Source organism: Vollenhovia emeryi, unplaced genomic scaffold (genome assembly GCF_000949405.1).
Source record: "Vollenhovia emeryi isolate VEMERY1.0 unplaced genomic scaffold, V.emery_V1.0 DF939172.1, whole genome shotgun sequence".
In the NCBI taxonomy this organism is placed as follows: Eukaryota; Metazoa; Arthropoda; class Insecta; order Hymenoptera; family Formicidae; genus Vollenhovia; species Vollenhovia emeryi.
The window spans coordinates 637,434-652,633 of record NW_011967194.1 but is presented as its reverse complement, the minus strand read 5'-3'; the positions used below and the strand labels follow the sequence as shown (position 1 = coordinate 652,633).

At 45.7% G+C, this 15,200-nt stretch overlaps 1 protein-coding gene across 2 annotated transcripts; it reads left to right on the top strand.

Annotated features, from left to right (window-relative positions):
* The first annotated feature begins 1,093 nt into the window (after positions 1 to 1,093).
* Positions 1,094 to 5,985, top strand: LOC105563717 (tyrosine-protein phosphatase non-receptor type 7-like). Of its 2 annotated transcripts, XM_012015568.1 has the most exons (8): positions 1,094 to 1,373; positions 1,975 to 2,170; positions 2,283 to 2,460; positions 2,588 to 2,803; positions 2,888 to 3,292; positions 3,360 to 3,655; positions 3,771 to 3,980; positions 4,059 to 5,985. In XM_012015568.1, the coding sequence occupies exons 1-8, from the start codon at positions 1,199 to 1,201 to the stop codon at positions 4,168 to 4,170; spliced, it is 1,788 nt and encodes a 595-aa protein (XP_011870958.1). In that variant the 5' UTR covers positions 1,094 to 1,198; the 3' UTR covers positions 4,171 to 5,985. The 2 variants fall into 2 exon arrangements, with proteins under 2 accessions (XP_011870958.1, XP_011870959.1); XM_012015569.1 differs by lacking the exon at positions 1,975 to 2,170 and having other exon boundaries at positions 1,100 to 1,576.
* Positions 5,986 to 15,200: the final 9,215 nt, after the last annotated feature.

The following is a 15,200-nucleotide window of genomic DNA, read 5'->3' as shown; positions in this document are numbered from 1 at the left end:
ATTTTACAAGTCGCAAGATAGGCATATTCTCTTTCCTCACGAAACGACCAAGTGGTTTATTTACGTTACTGTGAAACCGAGGCACGCGGAGTCAAACAATCAGTTCCGGTGTGCTTATTGATTTTTTTAGCCACTACAACAATGATCAATGACGGTTGCCATTACCGTACTATGGCCGGTAAGTAAACAGTGTCGGGTTTCGTCGTTATTAGAATTTACATTAATTTATTCGTAACTCGATCGCACCACGAAAACTAGAGCTAGAGAGATGTCGAAATAAAACGCAAATAATGTACATTTGTAGCGGAATGAATGAATGTGATGCTTGAGCAAGCGTAAACGGCAAATATGGACATCCGGTTTCGTGAATCATCGCTATATTCTTGAGAAGTACATGTACGTAAGATGTTTGGTAAGATCGTGGGTGTTTTGCCATCGTTGAACTCAATGACTAACGTTTGAATCTTAATTAATGAATCTTAGACGATGATGAAAAATACGAGCATTTCAGGAACAACTTTTCAATTAAATAATTAAAAATTTCAATTGCAAATCGAGTACCGATTCGAGGGCGCTATATTATACACGATACTATTATTTATATGGCAATTTCTGTTTACGCGAACCAATTCGAGTGTTGGAAAATCGTAAGCAATGTATCGAACGATTTTGATTTATCCCACTTTGTTCCTGAAACTAGTTGTTAAAGGGAGCGTTTTCCAAGGTAATCTTGATTCAAAGTATCTTTTTGAGCGACCATTTTGGGTAATCGCGCAGGGAGATGAAAATGGATCAGCCGCACGGTGTCGAGGCAAGTTTGAAAAAGAATGCGATTCACTCGACGCACTGACAATTCGTACGACACGTAGTACGGGGTTTGGTCCTCGAAAAATCGGTTACTCGGAGAAGAGGCAGCGTCCGCTCGCGCATCGGATAAACGTACAACTCATTCCTGAATGTGACATTACAGTCATTAATCGCACGTGCTCCGCTTTCATTCACGCCAACTCCCACCCGTGAATAACACGGTACAAGCGTTTACATTCACGCGGCGATTGGTCGATGCCAATGGGCCGACGAGGCCGTCGCTGCCCCATTGGCCGCCGCTTACTCCCGGCGTACTACACGCGAGACCGAGAGGAATGCGAAACGATCGTCAAGCAACTATGAATAGAACCGAAGCTCCGGGTCAAGGCATATGAAACGGAGCGTCTGTCGGGTAGTTCCGACAAGGAGTTTGCCTGTGTTTCGACTCCACCGCAATATGGCCGCATCGCCGTACACACGATCCCCATCCTCGGAGCATCGTGCCCGTAAATCACGTGTCAGTTATCCGCTGCTCGCAATAATGTCATATGTGGTGCTGACGAAAGGTATCGATCAAACATCAGCGTGAAAAGTGACTCTCGGCTCGCTCGTCCGCTCGCTCGCAAACACCCGTGCATATCCGCTCGCTATTATTACATCAACGAGAAAACAGGATGTGATTTATTCACGATGCTCCGACTTCGGGATAGTGTATGACGCGGGCTGATTGTCGTGTGTGCGTGCGTGCGTGCGTGCGTGCGTGCCAGCCGTATGTACGCGTTGCAATATGTATTTGCGATTCATGGCTAACACATGACAAATGGACGATTTTACATCTGTTCCGTGTCCCTATCCCACTTCTCGTCCGTCTCCCCGCTTTTATTTCACACGATTCTCTTTTTATCGGTCAGAACATGAGAATTAACCAATTGTTTCGACTCGTTACATACGCGGAATAACGTTGCGTTTGTTGCGACTCGAGTCACATGTTAACAACTTTTGCAACATCTTGTCGAAGGCTGGAAAAATGACAACACTGAAATATATACATATATACACGAGCAAGAAATTTTGCCCAACATTCATTGAACGATGCTTGACAAATATCGCAAAGCTTCTAGTTACGTTCAGTCTGTGTGTGCAATTTTAGTATTATTTTCATTATAGATGGTACAAGTGTTTCCTTGATTCATCATCATGCAAATGATATTAATTATTATGATGCAACAATCACCAATAGCGATAATATAAATCCCCTGGAAAAATTTTATCTAATCATTGCACAAAACCGGCGTAAGGATACACTAGTGCCAATCTCCTTATTGCCCTCTACGAAGGGAATGCCTACGAGATCCCAGCACAGGTAATGCTTACGTGTTGTGCAAACAATTGACAATACCAGCTGTAATCATATCCCGGTAATGTTTCACGAAATATTAAGGTTTCTTCTTTGTCTCAAAGTATTTTTAATACAGAATCCGGCAGTCCGTGACAGGACTGGATGATGCTGGAATGGATCTCCAAGTGGCCCAACTCAATAGTCAGACAGACAAGGAAGTACATTCCAGGACGACTTTATCATGGCTAGATTGGCAGTTGCCTTACTTTGTAGCGCTTTGTGCAATCGCTGGCACTATTCTTTTTACATTCCTAGTAAGCATCACACATTTCTTTACGATATAGAAATATCGAAAGCTCGTTTAAAGACTATTTCAAAAGCTTCTCTAGACTTACGAAAGCCGACTGATTCGGATACCGTACTCTCAATACTTTCCCACAGATCTTGTTATGGCTACGAAAACAAATGTCGCGTGAAAAAGATAACGAAAATGGCGATCGGCACGGTCTGGTCGAGGAAGGTGCCATTTGTCAGCCAGACAAATCCACGAAAGACGCAAAGGAATCCGTGGAAGCTAAATGGGTTCACGAGGCATTCGCCAAGCAATCTGCACCCAAGTATCCGGTACGCCCGGTCCCTCAGACCTCTTTACCCGAGGTAAGAGAAACCCATTCACGTAATTGGGCGCGACGCAATTAAATTGTATCGTGTCGAAAATAACTTTGGTAATTACGTTACAAGCCTTTGGTCACGCCCGAACGCAAACCGGAAGCGGTACGTGTCAAAGCGAAGGGATTGCTCGAGAGACGTGGCTCGAGCACGAGTTTAACCATAGAATTGGCGCCAGCTCCCGAAAGTCCGCCACATATGGTCACTCCTACCCGAGAATGTACGACGGAGGAGTTTCTGCTAAGCGCGGGAAATGTACTGTCGAGGGCGCAATTGAAGAAGGTTGCCCAAAATGCGGGAACGTTGCACAAAGAGTTCTGGGAGGTGCCGCTAAACCTACCGGAAAAGGTCGACATCTGCGGCTCGGGGGTCAAGAATCGATACAGCTCCGTCTTGCCCAATTCACAGAGCAGAGTGGTTCTACCAAGTTCCTCCGACGATCCGCTCGCCGGTTACATAAACGCCAACTACATCCGCGTGAGTAAATGGTCGGCAAATTTTGCGCGATGGAAAACAACTGAAAAGCTACAACGCCAATTTGCAGGGATACGACGGCGAAAGTGCTAGATACATCGCGACACAGGGACCATTAGCCAACACGATAGCGGATTTCTGGAAAATGGTCTGGGTGGAAAACGTTTCTGCGATCGTCATGATAACTAGATTGTACGAAACGTCCAAACCAAAATGCGAGGCGTACTTTCCCTTTGACGTAAATAATCGCATACAAGCCGGACCGTTCACAATTATCGTTAACTATACGGATACGAGAAACGGATATACCGTCAGAACTATGGAGATCCGGAACGAAGGAGAGAGAAGAAACTTGCAGCACTATTGGTAAGCAGCGCTGCTACATTTTCAGATAACTCTAATACTCTCTCGCTATATTCAATCTTACTCCACCCTACTAGGCGCCTTTGCGCTCGTGTTTAATGACAAATTTTATCGGCAGGTATGATTCATGGCCGGACCATGCCGTACCTCAAACTGCGGACGCACTCGTTAGTATGGCCGCAGAGGTAAACGCTTCACCAAGACCAGTAGTCGTCCACTGCAGCGCGGGTATAGGACGAACTGGCTGTTTTGTAGCGATAGGGATAGGAATGATTCAGCTTCTGAGAGACGGAAATGTCGATGTACTCGGTATTTTGTGCCAGATGAGGTAAGGCACTCGCGTGTAACGTAATCTCGTCAACATTTCAGCAATGTACAAACCACACCATACTTTTTAATATTTTAGATACGACAGAGGAGGGATGGTACAAACGGCTGAACAATATGAATTTATTCATAGAGCGCTTCATCTTTACGAGCAGACACTAGACAGCAAACCGTCGACTTCGAGCGATTGAATGGATATACCGCTACCGTAGCAATTTCTTTCGCTTGTTCTTTCGTGAAACGGGGCTTTATTATTGCCTAAGAGAATGTCACTTGGCGTGTAGGGCTATATGCTTGCCGCAAAACAAGGGGGAAAAAAACAAAGAAGAAAAGAAACCAAAGAAACAATTTCTAACGAATCTCAATGTTAGCCTGTGAACCGACCCTCTCATCTTTATCTCAATATTCGGACGAGTTGAAACTCGTTAATAAGCTGCCATTTTCTACTGCCATGACAAATCATTGACAATTGATATCAATCGCAGAGCTCAAGAGATAAACAAAAAAAAAAAAGGGTTCACCGTCGGAGTGCATTTTCTAAGCAGGTGCTTTTTAAAACTGATGTATCATAGATAGCTTAACGAGATGAATATTTATGTTTCTAATAACGCGTGATATGAATCGCGCGGCACGTACGCTTAAAAGTCAAGATTATATTATTTTATATAAGTTACGAATAAGAGGTAATCTCTAAATATACGGCGATAATGCATTCGCGATTCGTATCGTCAAATTTATATATCTAAAGATCAGACACTAAACTTGGGATTTAATTATCCACACATTCCTCGTGTATTAGGGGATAGTCGCTAAGTTCCAATAAAATTTTAAACACACAAAAATGTGTAGAGACGGTTTCGCGACTGTGCTAATATAGCTCATACTAAATACGATATTCTTCACTATTATCGACGCGTCACGACGGAGTAGACACATGACAAAATTCACTAAACTGTTCCAACGTGTAAGAGCTAAAGTTAAGCACAATTACTTTAATGTTAAATGTGAACTAAATGTGAAATTATATGTGCGTGCGCGTGCGTTGGTGTGGTGTGTGGTATACAGGGTGTTCCAGGAGGAAAGGTCAATATTCTGGGAGGTGATAGCAACGGTCGTTCTAAGCAAAAATCTTGATACGAATATACGTCTCATTCCCCACTGTTTCCGATATAGAGCTACTTGAATGTCCCGCGTATTTACTTCTTTTCTCTACACTTGACCTATCGTCCAGCCTCATAAACGTCTGCTAACTGTTGTGCCGATAACATTGTAAAAATGTTGAAAATGCCTCGCATATTCACAAGTGTCGAACGGTTTCTGTTTCCCCAAGGTTTTCAATACATTGCGCCAAAGTGTGAACGTTTCCCAGTGTTCACGCTTTATCCGAACGAGGACGTCGACAAAATATGCTCTATCTCGGAAACAGTGGGGAACGGGACATGTATTCGTATCAACATTTTTGCTTAAAAAGTATGTGCGTGCGTGCGTGTGCGTGTGTGTGTGTGTGTGCGAGTGTGTGACTGATACTATCACCTCTGAGAATATTCCTCCTGGAACACCCTGTATGCAGGATGTTTCTTGATGAAATTTTAGAAGGTGATTCTTTGTCTTTGTTCGGTGACGAGTGTAGCGCGGAGTGATGTGCGCTGCTCAGTAAACAACCCCATTTTTTGGAGGAGTGTAACTCCACGGAGAGGAATGTAGGAGTATATGTATTTATATGAAAAAACGTCCCTTAATTTTCGACAAAGAGTCATCTTCCGCAATTGTACGCACTTATTAAGAAACACCCTGTACACGCACGAGGATAACTGTTGAAACAATTACTAATTTGTGGGACCCAAATCGAGTAGATATCGTCTTATGCTTTTACTTAGTTTTCTTATCTGATTTGAAAATACCTTTTATGATTTTTTCTCGGGTTTATTTAGCCGACTAAGACTGAACACGGATAGTACAATATGATTTAAATGCAAACGGGACAATGGCTTGATTTAAAAAAAAAATTGAATAAGAGTCAATTTGATAGAGAAATACGAGCCGAGTGCAATATTGTTGCGGCGAATATACCTGTGTGTATCCGAGCGACAACTCAATCAAGTTGCTAGGAAATATGCACAAGTATATGCGCGCTCTCTAACAATTTTACTCGTTTATTTATCAAATTGAGACTGATTTAATATAATAATATTTATACCGTAATTTAACTTACGATTAATATTACAATATCTCTAGCAGTTAGAAGTAAATTCATATTTATTCTATTGTAGAAGGCATATATTATAAAGAAACTCAAACGATACGATCCTCGTATTATTGTTTCACTTAAGAAAATAATGGATCTGCTTAATTTATCTCGATGATAAACTATTATACGGGGAAAGAGTTTGTACGTTATACAGTACCAGTCGGTAGTTGCGTGAAAATGTAAATTCGAAAATGTACATTGAATCGTGGAAATGTCTTCTTGAGTATTATAATAATATTTCAAACGAGAATTAATATTCAATCGATACGATACATTTTTCGAGTTTAATATACGAGTGAGTTAACATGAGAATTGGAGTCAACTTGAGTTTGAATTACCGCGAATTTGCATGACAATAAACGATTATTACAGCGTTGACGTTTCGTTAATCGATTAAATGCAAACCATCTTTCTTGGCTGCTAATACTTTTTAGACCTTTAGGCTAGACTTGATAGATAGTAGAGTAATAAGAGTCTCGATAGTGTCAGCTGGAATAGTACCGAGATTCGTGGCGTATGTGTTACGTGTATTTTGAGGTGTCACCGGCTAACTCGTTTTGCATCCAATTCGATCGTCTCATCTCGGTCCGGACAAACCAACATCTAAACGATACGAGACGCTTCTGGTTTCCCGAGCGTGCACACTTTCATACGTGCGCGCGAGCAAAGAAAAAGCGAAATCTTTCCATGTATATCCGCATAATTCGCTTATCGCTTGTTATTCGTTCGTATCACAGATTCGAATGCCTCGAGGAAAAAAAAAGCAAACAGTATGTATATTTATGTATACGCGCGTATAGAGTATACAAGTATATACATATTACGTGTATATAGACTGTACAGAGAAAGAGAAAAAATTATGTATTTAAAAGAATATGTATTTGTTTAAAGGAGACAAAGTATATTATTTATGAAGGCGCCGAGTCGCAACTGACATGGCATAAATGTATTAATAGGCAATGATAATAAACGATAACAATAATAATGTAACGATGATAAATAACAAAAGTAATAACAATAATTTAGCAACCCCTCGGTGTTCAATTGTACTTACATGGTGTAATAAATGTTTATAGTGTCCACACATAGATACATGTGTTAAATTTCCGACTTAACGGCGCCCTTATTTTCCATAGCTTACCGGAAATATTTTTACGCCCGGTTAGAAAGAGGCAAGCATGAATTAAACTACTTTAGTTGAGCGACGAGTTGGAAAATTTGTCTTTTCTTGTTAAAAAAAATGCCGGTTCAAATTTTTGTGTTAAATGTTCAACACGTTTATGTGTTAATTTAACATATTGCTCTTGTATTGATTGACCTCAAATGTAAAATTATTAGAATAACTGAAAAGAAATGTTAAAGCAACACAATGTGTACTTGTGTTTTAATCTTACACAGTACATATGTTCTATATTATTAGTAACATTTTTCTGTTAAAATCAACATTTTATTCTATGTAGCATAAGCGAGAGTGATTTCGAACCGTCATTTAACTTATTACATCTGTAAAAATTACATTTCTTTAAATTCATTTTGTCACAAAAAATATGTTAACTTTATACAAAAATTTATTTCAAATTTTGCATTTATTTGGTGTTAAAATATTAACACGAAAATTTGTGTCGACCGTTTGGGACGTGTGATATCTGTTAAATTTAACACAAATTTTTCAACCGTGCAGTAATGCCCAATAATGCCGCAAATCTGTACACCACATTGATTTACCCCTCGGTTTACGATAATCCCTATCTAAAAAAGGCATTGCGAGTTCATTGTTGTCGCTTTTCCGCTTTTCCGCGATACCGATTGGCTCTCTCGAAACTCGATCGAGTGTCGATCTTGTTGCGAGTCGTTCTCTTCGACTCGCGGTTTTGACAGTTTGTATTTAAGAGGGTTATTTTGACAATTTATGTTTCGATCTCGTTGCGAGTCGTTCACTTCGACTTGCGGTTTCGACAGTTTGTATTTAAGAGGGTTATTTTGACAGTTTGCTTGCGTTCGTTTTCTCCCACTGGGAGCATAAACTATACTGAAACTCTATAGTTTACGTTACGTAAATTATAGACTTTCAGTATAGTTTATGCTCTCGGTGGGAGAAAACGAACGCAGGCTTTATGTAATATAATGTGGAAGAACAATGGCGCGCGCGAAGCGCGCGCTTGTGTTGTTCTAGTAGTATAAAAAAGTAAAGGCTGGTTTATGGAGGCCGTGCTCCTCGATAATTTATGCCGAGACTGATAACGAAAAAATATATTGTGTCGCGTTGCGTATTCTGCGATACGTAAAATCCGATTTCACTAAAATACAGATATCTGATATTTGATACAAAATCTCTCAGATATTGTAATATTTAGATATTCCCCCCCAGAGACATCTTCGCGACATTTTTGCTGCGTGGGTAACAACTAAAGCCAACGGCACACGATACTATTTTTCCTATTGGATTGCTTACGAGAACCAACCAGGATTCAGCTTTGAGTCACCTGATCGAAAACTCTGCGTCCTGATTGGCTCTCGTAAGCAATCCAGTAGGAAAAATAGTATCGTGTGCCGTTGGCTTAAATATTAGCTGTCCATATTTTACAACTACGGCGGCTACATCTTTTCTCGTGTATGTTATTACGAGAGATACCGAGTTTCGTTCGAGAATGATTTTCTCAAAAGCCGAGAAAGAAACGGTTCGTCGACCGATGTCGGATCGGCGTCAATTTCACGGCGTCGATGTCGATTCGACGTAGTTATATACTCGCCGAGTGAATTGAGCGACAGCGGCCAGTACTGACCGAGAGGAAATGGAAAGCACGTACTCACCGATAGGAAGTTGTCGGAGCAGCCACCGTGGGGTCCATGGGATGCTCGAGGATGCGTAGAATCCGCAGGATCGCCGCCGTTGACAGACTCCCGTTCGAACGACCGGCGCCTCGTCCAGCGGCCATCTTGCTTCGCGAAGCTTCGCCAAGTCGCGCACCTCGCACAGACACTCCCGCACCCTCGCGTTAGACACACCGCCGCGATCGGGCGCTCTTATCGCGCGCACTTAGCCCGAAATCCCGGCGACAACTGACGCGCCGAAATGCCGCAAACACTTGACTCGATACGAACGCGCGACGAATGCGACGCACCGCGTGCCGCTGGCTCGCGCGGGCGACGGTTCGAACAAGATCACGTGATCGAGCGCCGCTGCCTCGCCGCACACAGGGCCGTGTAAGCCGTGTTTGTGCAACCGCGAACGCGCCGTCGATGTTTACTTGGCTGCGCACGCTCACACTTTTTTCAAGCGCGTCGACTGGCCGCTCAAGTTTCTACGTTAACCGGCCGGTGTTTTAATACAGAAAAATATTACCTCTGCCAGGCTATGAACCTGGATTATCCAACTCTCTAGGCGGGCGTCTCACCGTAATATTTGTCGCTAGAAAGTTTCTAGATACTCGGCGATTTTACTATCCTGCGGCCAATCGACGCGCTTGAAACATTCGTCGCACGACAAATGTAATACGGCCAATTGGATTGCTTGCGCTAGCGCGCTCCGAGTGCACGCTGAGTGCACACTAAGGCTCGTTTACAGTCAATTCGCATAATTAAGGATCGTCTTAAATATCTCTTCAAGTATTTAGCCAGTAAAATGACCCGTATAGGATCTATACGGGTCCGTTTTGTAGCTAAACGCTCTTCGAACACGCGTTTAAGGCAGAGTTAAGTGTCAAAATTGACTGTGAACAGGCCTCAGGGTGCACTCGGTGCGCGCTAGTGCACGCCATTGGTCTTGGCGCGAAACACTACCGCGTCTCTCGATCGACGAAACGATCCCGCGGTCGTCGAGCGACTTGGGCCAACAGCATCGTTACGGAAAGTAACGTATCAAACGTTTCTCAACTTCACTTTGTATCCTCACTGAAATAGATCGCGACTCTCTCCGTCCTCACTCGCGGAGCGACTCGCAGCGACTGATCGCGAGCGTCGAGATTCCCGAGCGCCTCGTTTTTGTTTCGCCCGTGTCCTCGGTTCGAGACGGTTCGAGACGGTTCGCGGAAGGTAAACAAAGGCGAGCTCGCGAGCAACGCGTTTTTTTGCGTAACGGACAGCCGTCGTTCCTCGTAAACACGGCAGTCTCACTTGGACCCGACACTCGACTACATTCCGAGGGAATCTCGCGCTTCTATGCGTCGAATAAAGTAATAAAACGGCCGGGCGTGAAGTTTTCCAAGTTACGAGTTGGACTGTGCGCGTTGTGTCCCAGACATGTCGGCCGTCCCGTTAATTGCGAGGACCGAGACGCGGAAATGTTCCATCGGCTTGGACAGAGCGTATAATACATTCCGACGGTCGGGCAAAGAGCCGAAAGACGATACCGCGGGGGGGGAGTTGAACGGCCCTGCGACTCCGCGCGGGGAACAAGTTTGACGCGCGTGTTGGAGCGTGCGGTGTACCCCGCTCGGATCTCATTATCGTTAGTCCGCGCGACACGGGATTACCGCTCGTATCGCGCGACTCGAGCGACTCACGGAATAGCTCCGTACTGGCTGCGGCGGCGGCGGCGGCGGCGGCGGCGGCGGCGGCGGGCGGCCGCGGCAGGGGCAGAGCCTGCGGCGAGGAGAGACGGCGAGAGACGGTTGAGAGACGGTGGCTCGCGAGCGCGATCTCGTCGCCGTGGTAGTAGTTTATTCGCGCTACGCGTTACCGCGGGCCGCGAGTAAAAGCGGAACGCGCGCCGCGTCGTATGATCGTGTGCCGCGACAATCCGATGGGCGCGATGGTGCCGCGTTGCGCTGGCCGCTACGCGTATCCATAGTCGATCGTCCGTGCGGATCGCGAGCGAGAAGGAAGTAGTGCGTGAGAAGCGAGGCGAGCGCGCGGGGATTTACACGCGCAACGAGAGATCTCGCGCGCGCCCAAGGAGGAAGGGAGCGGAGAGGAGGAAGAGGAGGAGGAGGAGGAAGAACAGCAGCAACAGCAGCAGCAGCAGCAGCGAGTTGGCGCAGGATCAGGTCGGCTGCGACGCGGCTATGCGGGACGTCGCGACGGTGCGAGACCTCGTCGCGGCGCGAACGTCGCGGAATGGGGCCCGTTGACCGAGTCCGGGAGAGCGGCTACGGGCTTGGACGAGCATCGACCACGGCGGCATGGATGTCATCGGGGACGGGGACGAGCAGACCCTCCAGGCGATTCTCGGTGAGTCTTTTCCTCGCGTACCGCGTCCGAGACCTAACGGTACATATAGGATCCTTGTAAACGCGCTCAAAGCGGTGAAAAGCTGGGCGCGCGTATATAACCGCGACGACAGCCACGGAATGTCGTCAATTTGACACCGACACCGTTATCGCGCTCACCCCGCCGTTACGTGCCGTGCGTTGACCTTAAACGTGCGCGCACCGGATGTGTTCTCGTGCCGCGGCTCGAAAACGCCGCCTTCGCCGATGCTGGAATCGAATTGGCGTGCGAAACGCGCCTCGGCGTCGGCGTCGGCGGGGGTGGGAGAGGAAACCCGAGATCCCCTCGGGATCTCGCCTCGCGTCGCTCCATTTCGCGAGCGGTGTCTCTCTACGCGCATTGGAAAAAAATGATTGGATCACGCGACTTGACGGCGATTTCAGTTTCGCGCCTGAAATCGCCGCTCGAAAGTCACTGGCTCGGGTGAGACTTGGGAGCGCGAGAGGGTTAAAAGAGGAGAGTCATGCCGCTTACGTGGATACGTTTATCCTACTTTTGCCTCGACTGCCGCTCCCCCCTCTCCGCACCCGCGGAAAAACCGCCTTCGCATACCTGTTACGCGCCTCTCGGTTTGATGCGTCGCGCTTTAAGCGGCTGCCTTTTCTTTTTCTTTCTCGTTGGGCTCTTGCCGGACGCGCGTCGACGGCTGATCCGGGAGATGGCTTCTCCGCCAAATATTTTACGTTTCCTTGGCGCGCACTCGCGATTTAGCGGCCTGCTCCACGCCGAGTGCATTCACCTGTAACGAGTGCAGCGTAGCGTTCCTTATGTAGGTCAGAGGTTGTAACGTAATGTCTCCTCCGATCTTGGAGACGAATTTTGCAGACATCTTTCATCGTAGAAACCACGTGGCGGTGGGGGGGGAAGTAAACGTTTCACAAAGAGCATCAACAATTACTTGACGCCAGTACACGACTGACATTAGATTATTAAGCTCTCAGTCGACCATAACTGGCTACGTGTTTTTAACACAGAAAATTGATTGCGAAAAGTATTACCTCAGCCACACTGAAAAAAATTTCTGGTTGAATATGGACGAATCAGACAATTCCTTTAGGATTTACCAGAATTCCTGTAAAAAGGAATTCTGGTAAATCCTAAAGGAATTATCTGATTCGTCCACATTCAACCAGAAATTTTTTTCAGTGCAGGGTCTGAGCCTGGACCTCCTTACACTCTAGGCGGGCGTCGCACCAATTGGACCACTGAGCCCTATGTGGTAATTTTTTAACACTCGTTGCCAGTTACGGCCGATTGAAAGCTTAATTATTGTCCCTCGAGGACATTGTGGTGTACAGATTTGCGGCATTAGTTTGGGCATTAGCGGGCAGTGCGAGACTTCGGTCAGCGGAGAGCGACCGAGTGACATCGATGCCAGACGTTAGGTCGAGTCGAAAAGAATGGACCAACGATTCCGCGCATAGACCTCCGATTGTTTCTCGCGAGACGCTGGCAACAATTGCACTGTTCTCTCCGCCGCCGCGGACAGATAGTGAAAGTCGCGTGGTGAACGTGCTTTGCCGTTTATTTGGAATTAATGGCTTGATAATTGACGGTAACCTATACCTATACCGAGACGGTGTACCGCTACTATGCATTCACTTTTTCAGCCACCCCGTCTGCTCTACCGGCACTGACGTTTCTCTCGTTCGGCGCCCGCGCTTCCTTCATCCTTCGAGAGCCGCGTCTCCCTCGTGCCGATCGTACAAGTCGAACGAGAACAACGCGACGTCGTTGAACGAAAAGGTCGACGAGAGTCGCTCGGGGGAGGCCGCCTGGCGCAAACGCTAAATGAGTTATTTAATGACAACGTTGTTGACGCGTGTAGTAACGCGCTTGCTCGTACACGTATACGTGATAAAACGCGTCATTGACTAGAAAGATGTGGAACGCGACGTGATTTCATTCGTGCGTTTCGAAATGTTTCATATTTCTCCCCGAGCGCCGTCGAGCAGGCTAACGCGTATGACGAAACACGGTCGTCAGGTGCCGTCATGTACGGCGATAGGTAATTAATTCCGACCCCTTACATCGTAACGTTAATATTAACCAGGCGCGTGTAATTTCGCTTGTCGAGTCTCCAATAGAGTACTTGCATTGTTTTGTTCAGCATCACAAAGAGAATGAAAAACAATGGAGACAGTGCTCCAATTTCATCCGATCCGTTTATAAATAGTAACGAGTGGTTTATAAGTTGTAGCTTATTACGCTCGATATAATAATAGCAGGCGCAAATTGTAACAAACGGTGTGTTGTCAGGAGAACCAATTTACTACTTGCTACTTACGCCCCGACGAGGCAGCGCGCAAGGTTTTCGCAATGTTTGTCTTGAAAACCTGGGCTTTACCCGACAGCTTTGTGACACCATTTTATCAGCTCTTTCCGAAAGAGAGAACAGAACGGAATCTTGATTAAACGTCCTGGGACGAGTCCCCTAAAGCATTAAACAGGCTACACATAAAAAGTACTTTTGTACAATGAATAAGTCGAAAATAGTAAAAAGTATAATGAAAAGGGTGGGTCGTATCCGAGGGGGAGACCGCTGAGGGCATTGTGGTGTACAGATTTGCGGCATTACTGGGCATTACTAGGGCATTTTTGGGGCATTATAAAGATAAAATAAGATAAAACAAGATAAATGAAATAAAAGAAGATAATAAGATAAAGTAATGCCCACTGGGCGTTAGTGGGCATTGGTGTACAAGATTTTGGTCAGCGGTTTCCCCCTCGGTCGTATCAGATTGAATCGTCATTTGTAGAACGCTCTGGGACATGGTCCCCGAGGGGGAAACCGCTGAGGGCATTGCGGTGTACAGATTTTCGGCATTTTTGGGCATCAATTTGGTCACAGCGGTGCCCCCCTCGAAAATGCCTTTGTAAACTTGTCCACTCGGATGAGTAGGATCATCCCTAGGTGTAGAACGGGCATAAACACGTGGCGACAATACGACTGGCAGTGATGGTTTATCGTTGGTGGTATACAAGAGTAGAAAAGAGTAGCGCAGAAACAGTATGACAAAAAGTTACAAAATTTAAAAGTGGTCAAGATAATTTCACTCCCCCGACAGGAGTAAAAAGGCATAAAGTTAGAGTTTAAAGTCCCTAAAGGCTGGCCTACAATACATGGAGTAAGCTGGAGTAAGGAGTAGGAGTAAGGAAATAAATCCATTTTATTTCTCACTCCTACTTCAGCTCTTAGCTTACTCTCGGTGAATCAAAATGCCATCAATCAGTGTTACAATTATTTTAACAATCATGCCGTATTTCAGCTTCCTTACACCAAAAGCTAGAAGTTAGGGCTCTCCCTTACTCCTTACTCCACGCTTACTCCACGTATTGTAGACCAGCCTTTATAGAGCCTGCATTTCGTAACTCGAGCGGAAACTTGTTCCACGATGCGGCAGCAAAGCTTATAGCATTCCGTCCGACATAGCGGAAGAGTTAATTAATGTGCCTTCGGGAATCCTGGTGCCTCTCAATGCTGAGAGAGAGAGAGAGATATGTTTCTGAACCGCGGCTTTTATTCTCGATTGCAATTGCTCGCGATTGTATCGACGAGATATTCGCGGTCTCGCTGGGTTTCGCCATCGATCGCGACCTAAAATTTATTTTGGACTACGAGCCGCAACGAGCTTAAATAAAACGATAATGAAAGCTCGAGTTCGATCGCCGCTTTCGAGCTTATCGGCGATAGTTGAAGCCCCGCGGATGAATTATGGGATTTCATCGCGTATAGCATGGCCGTTGAGGAAAGTAACGCGCAAG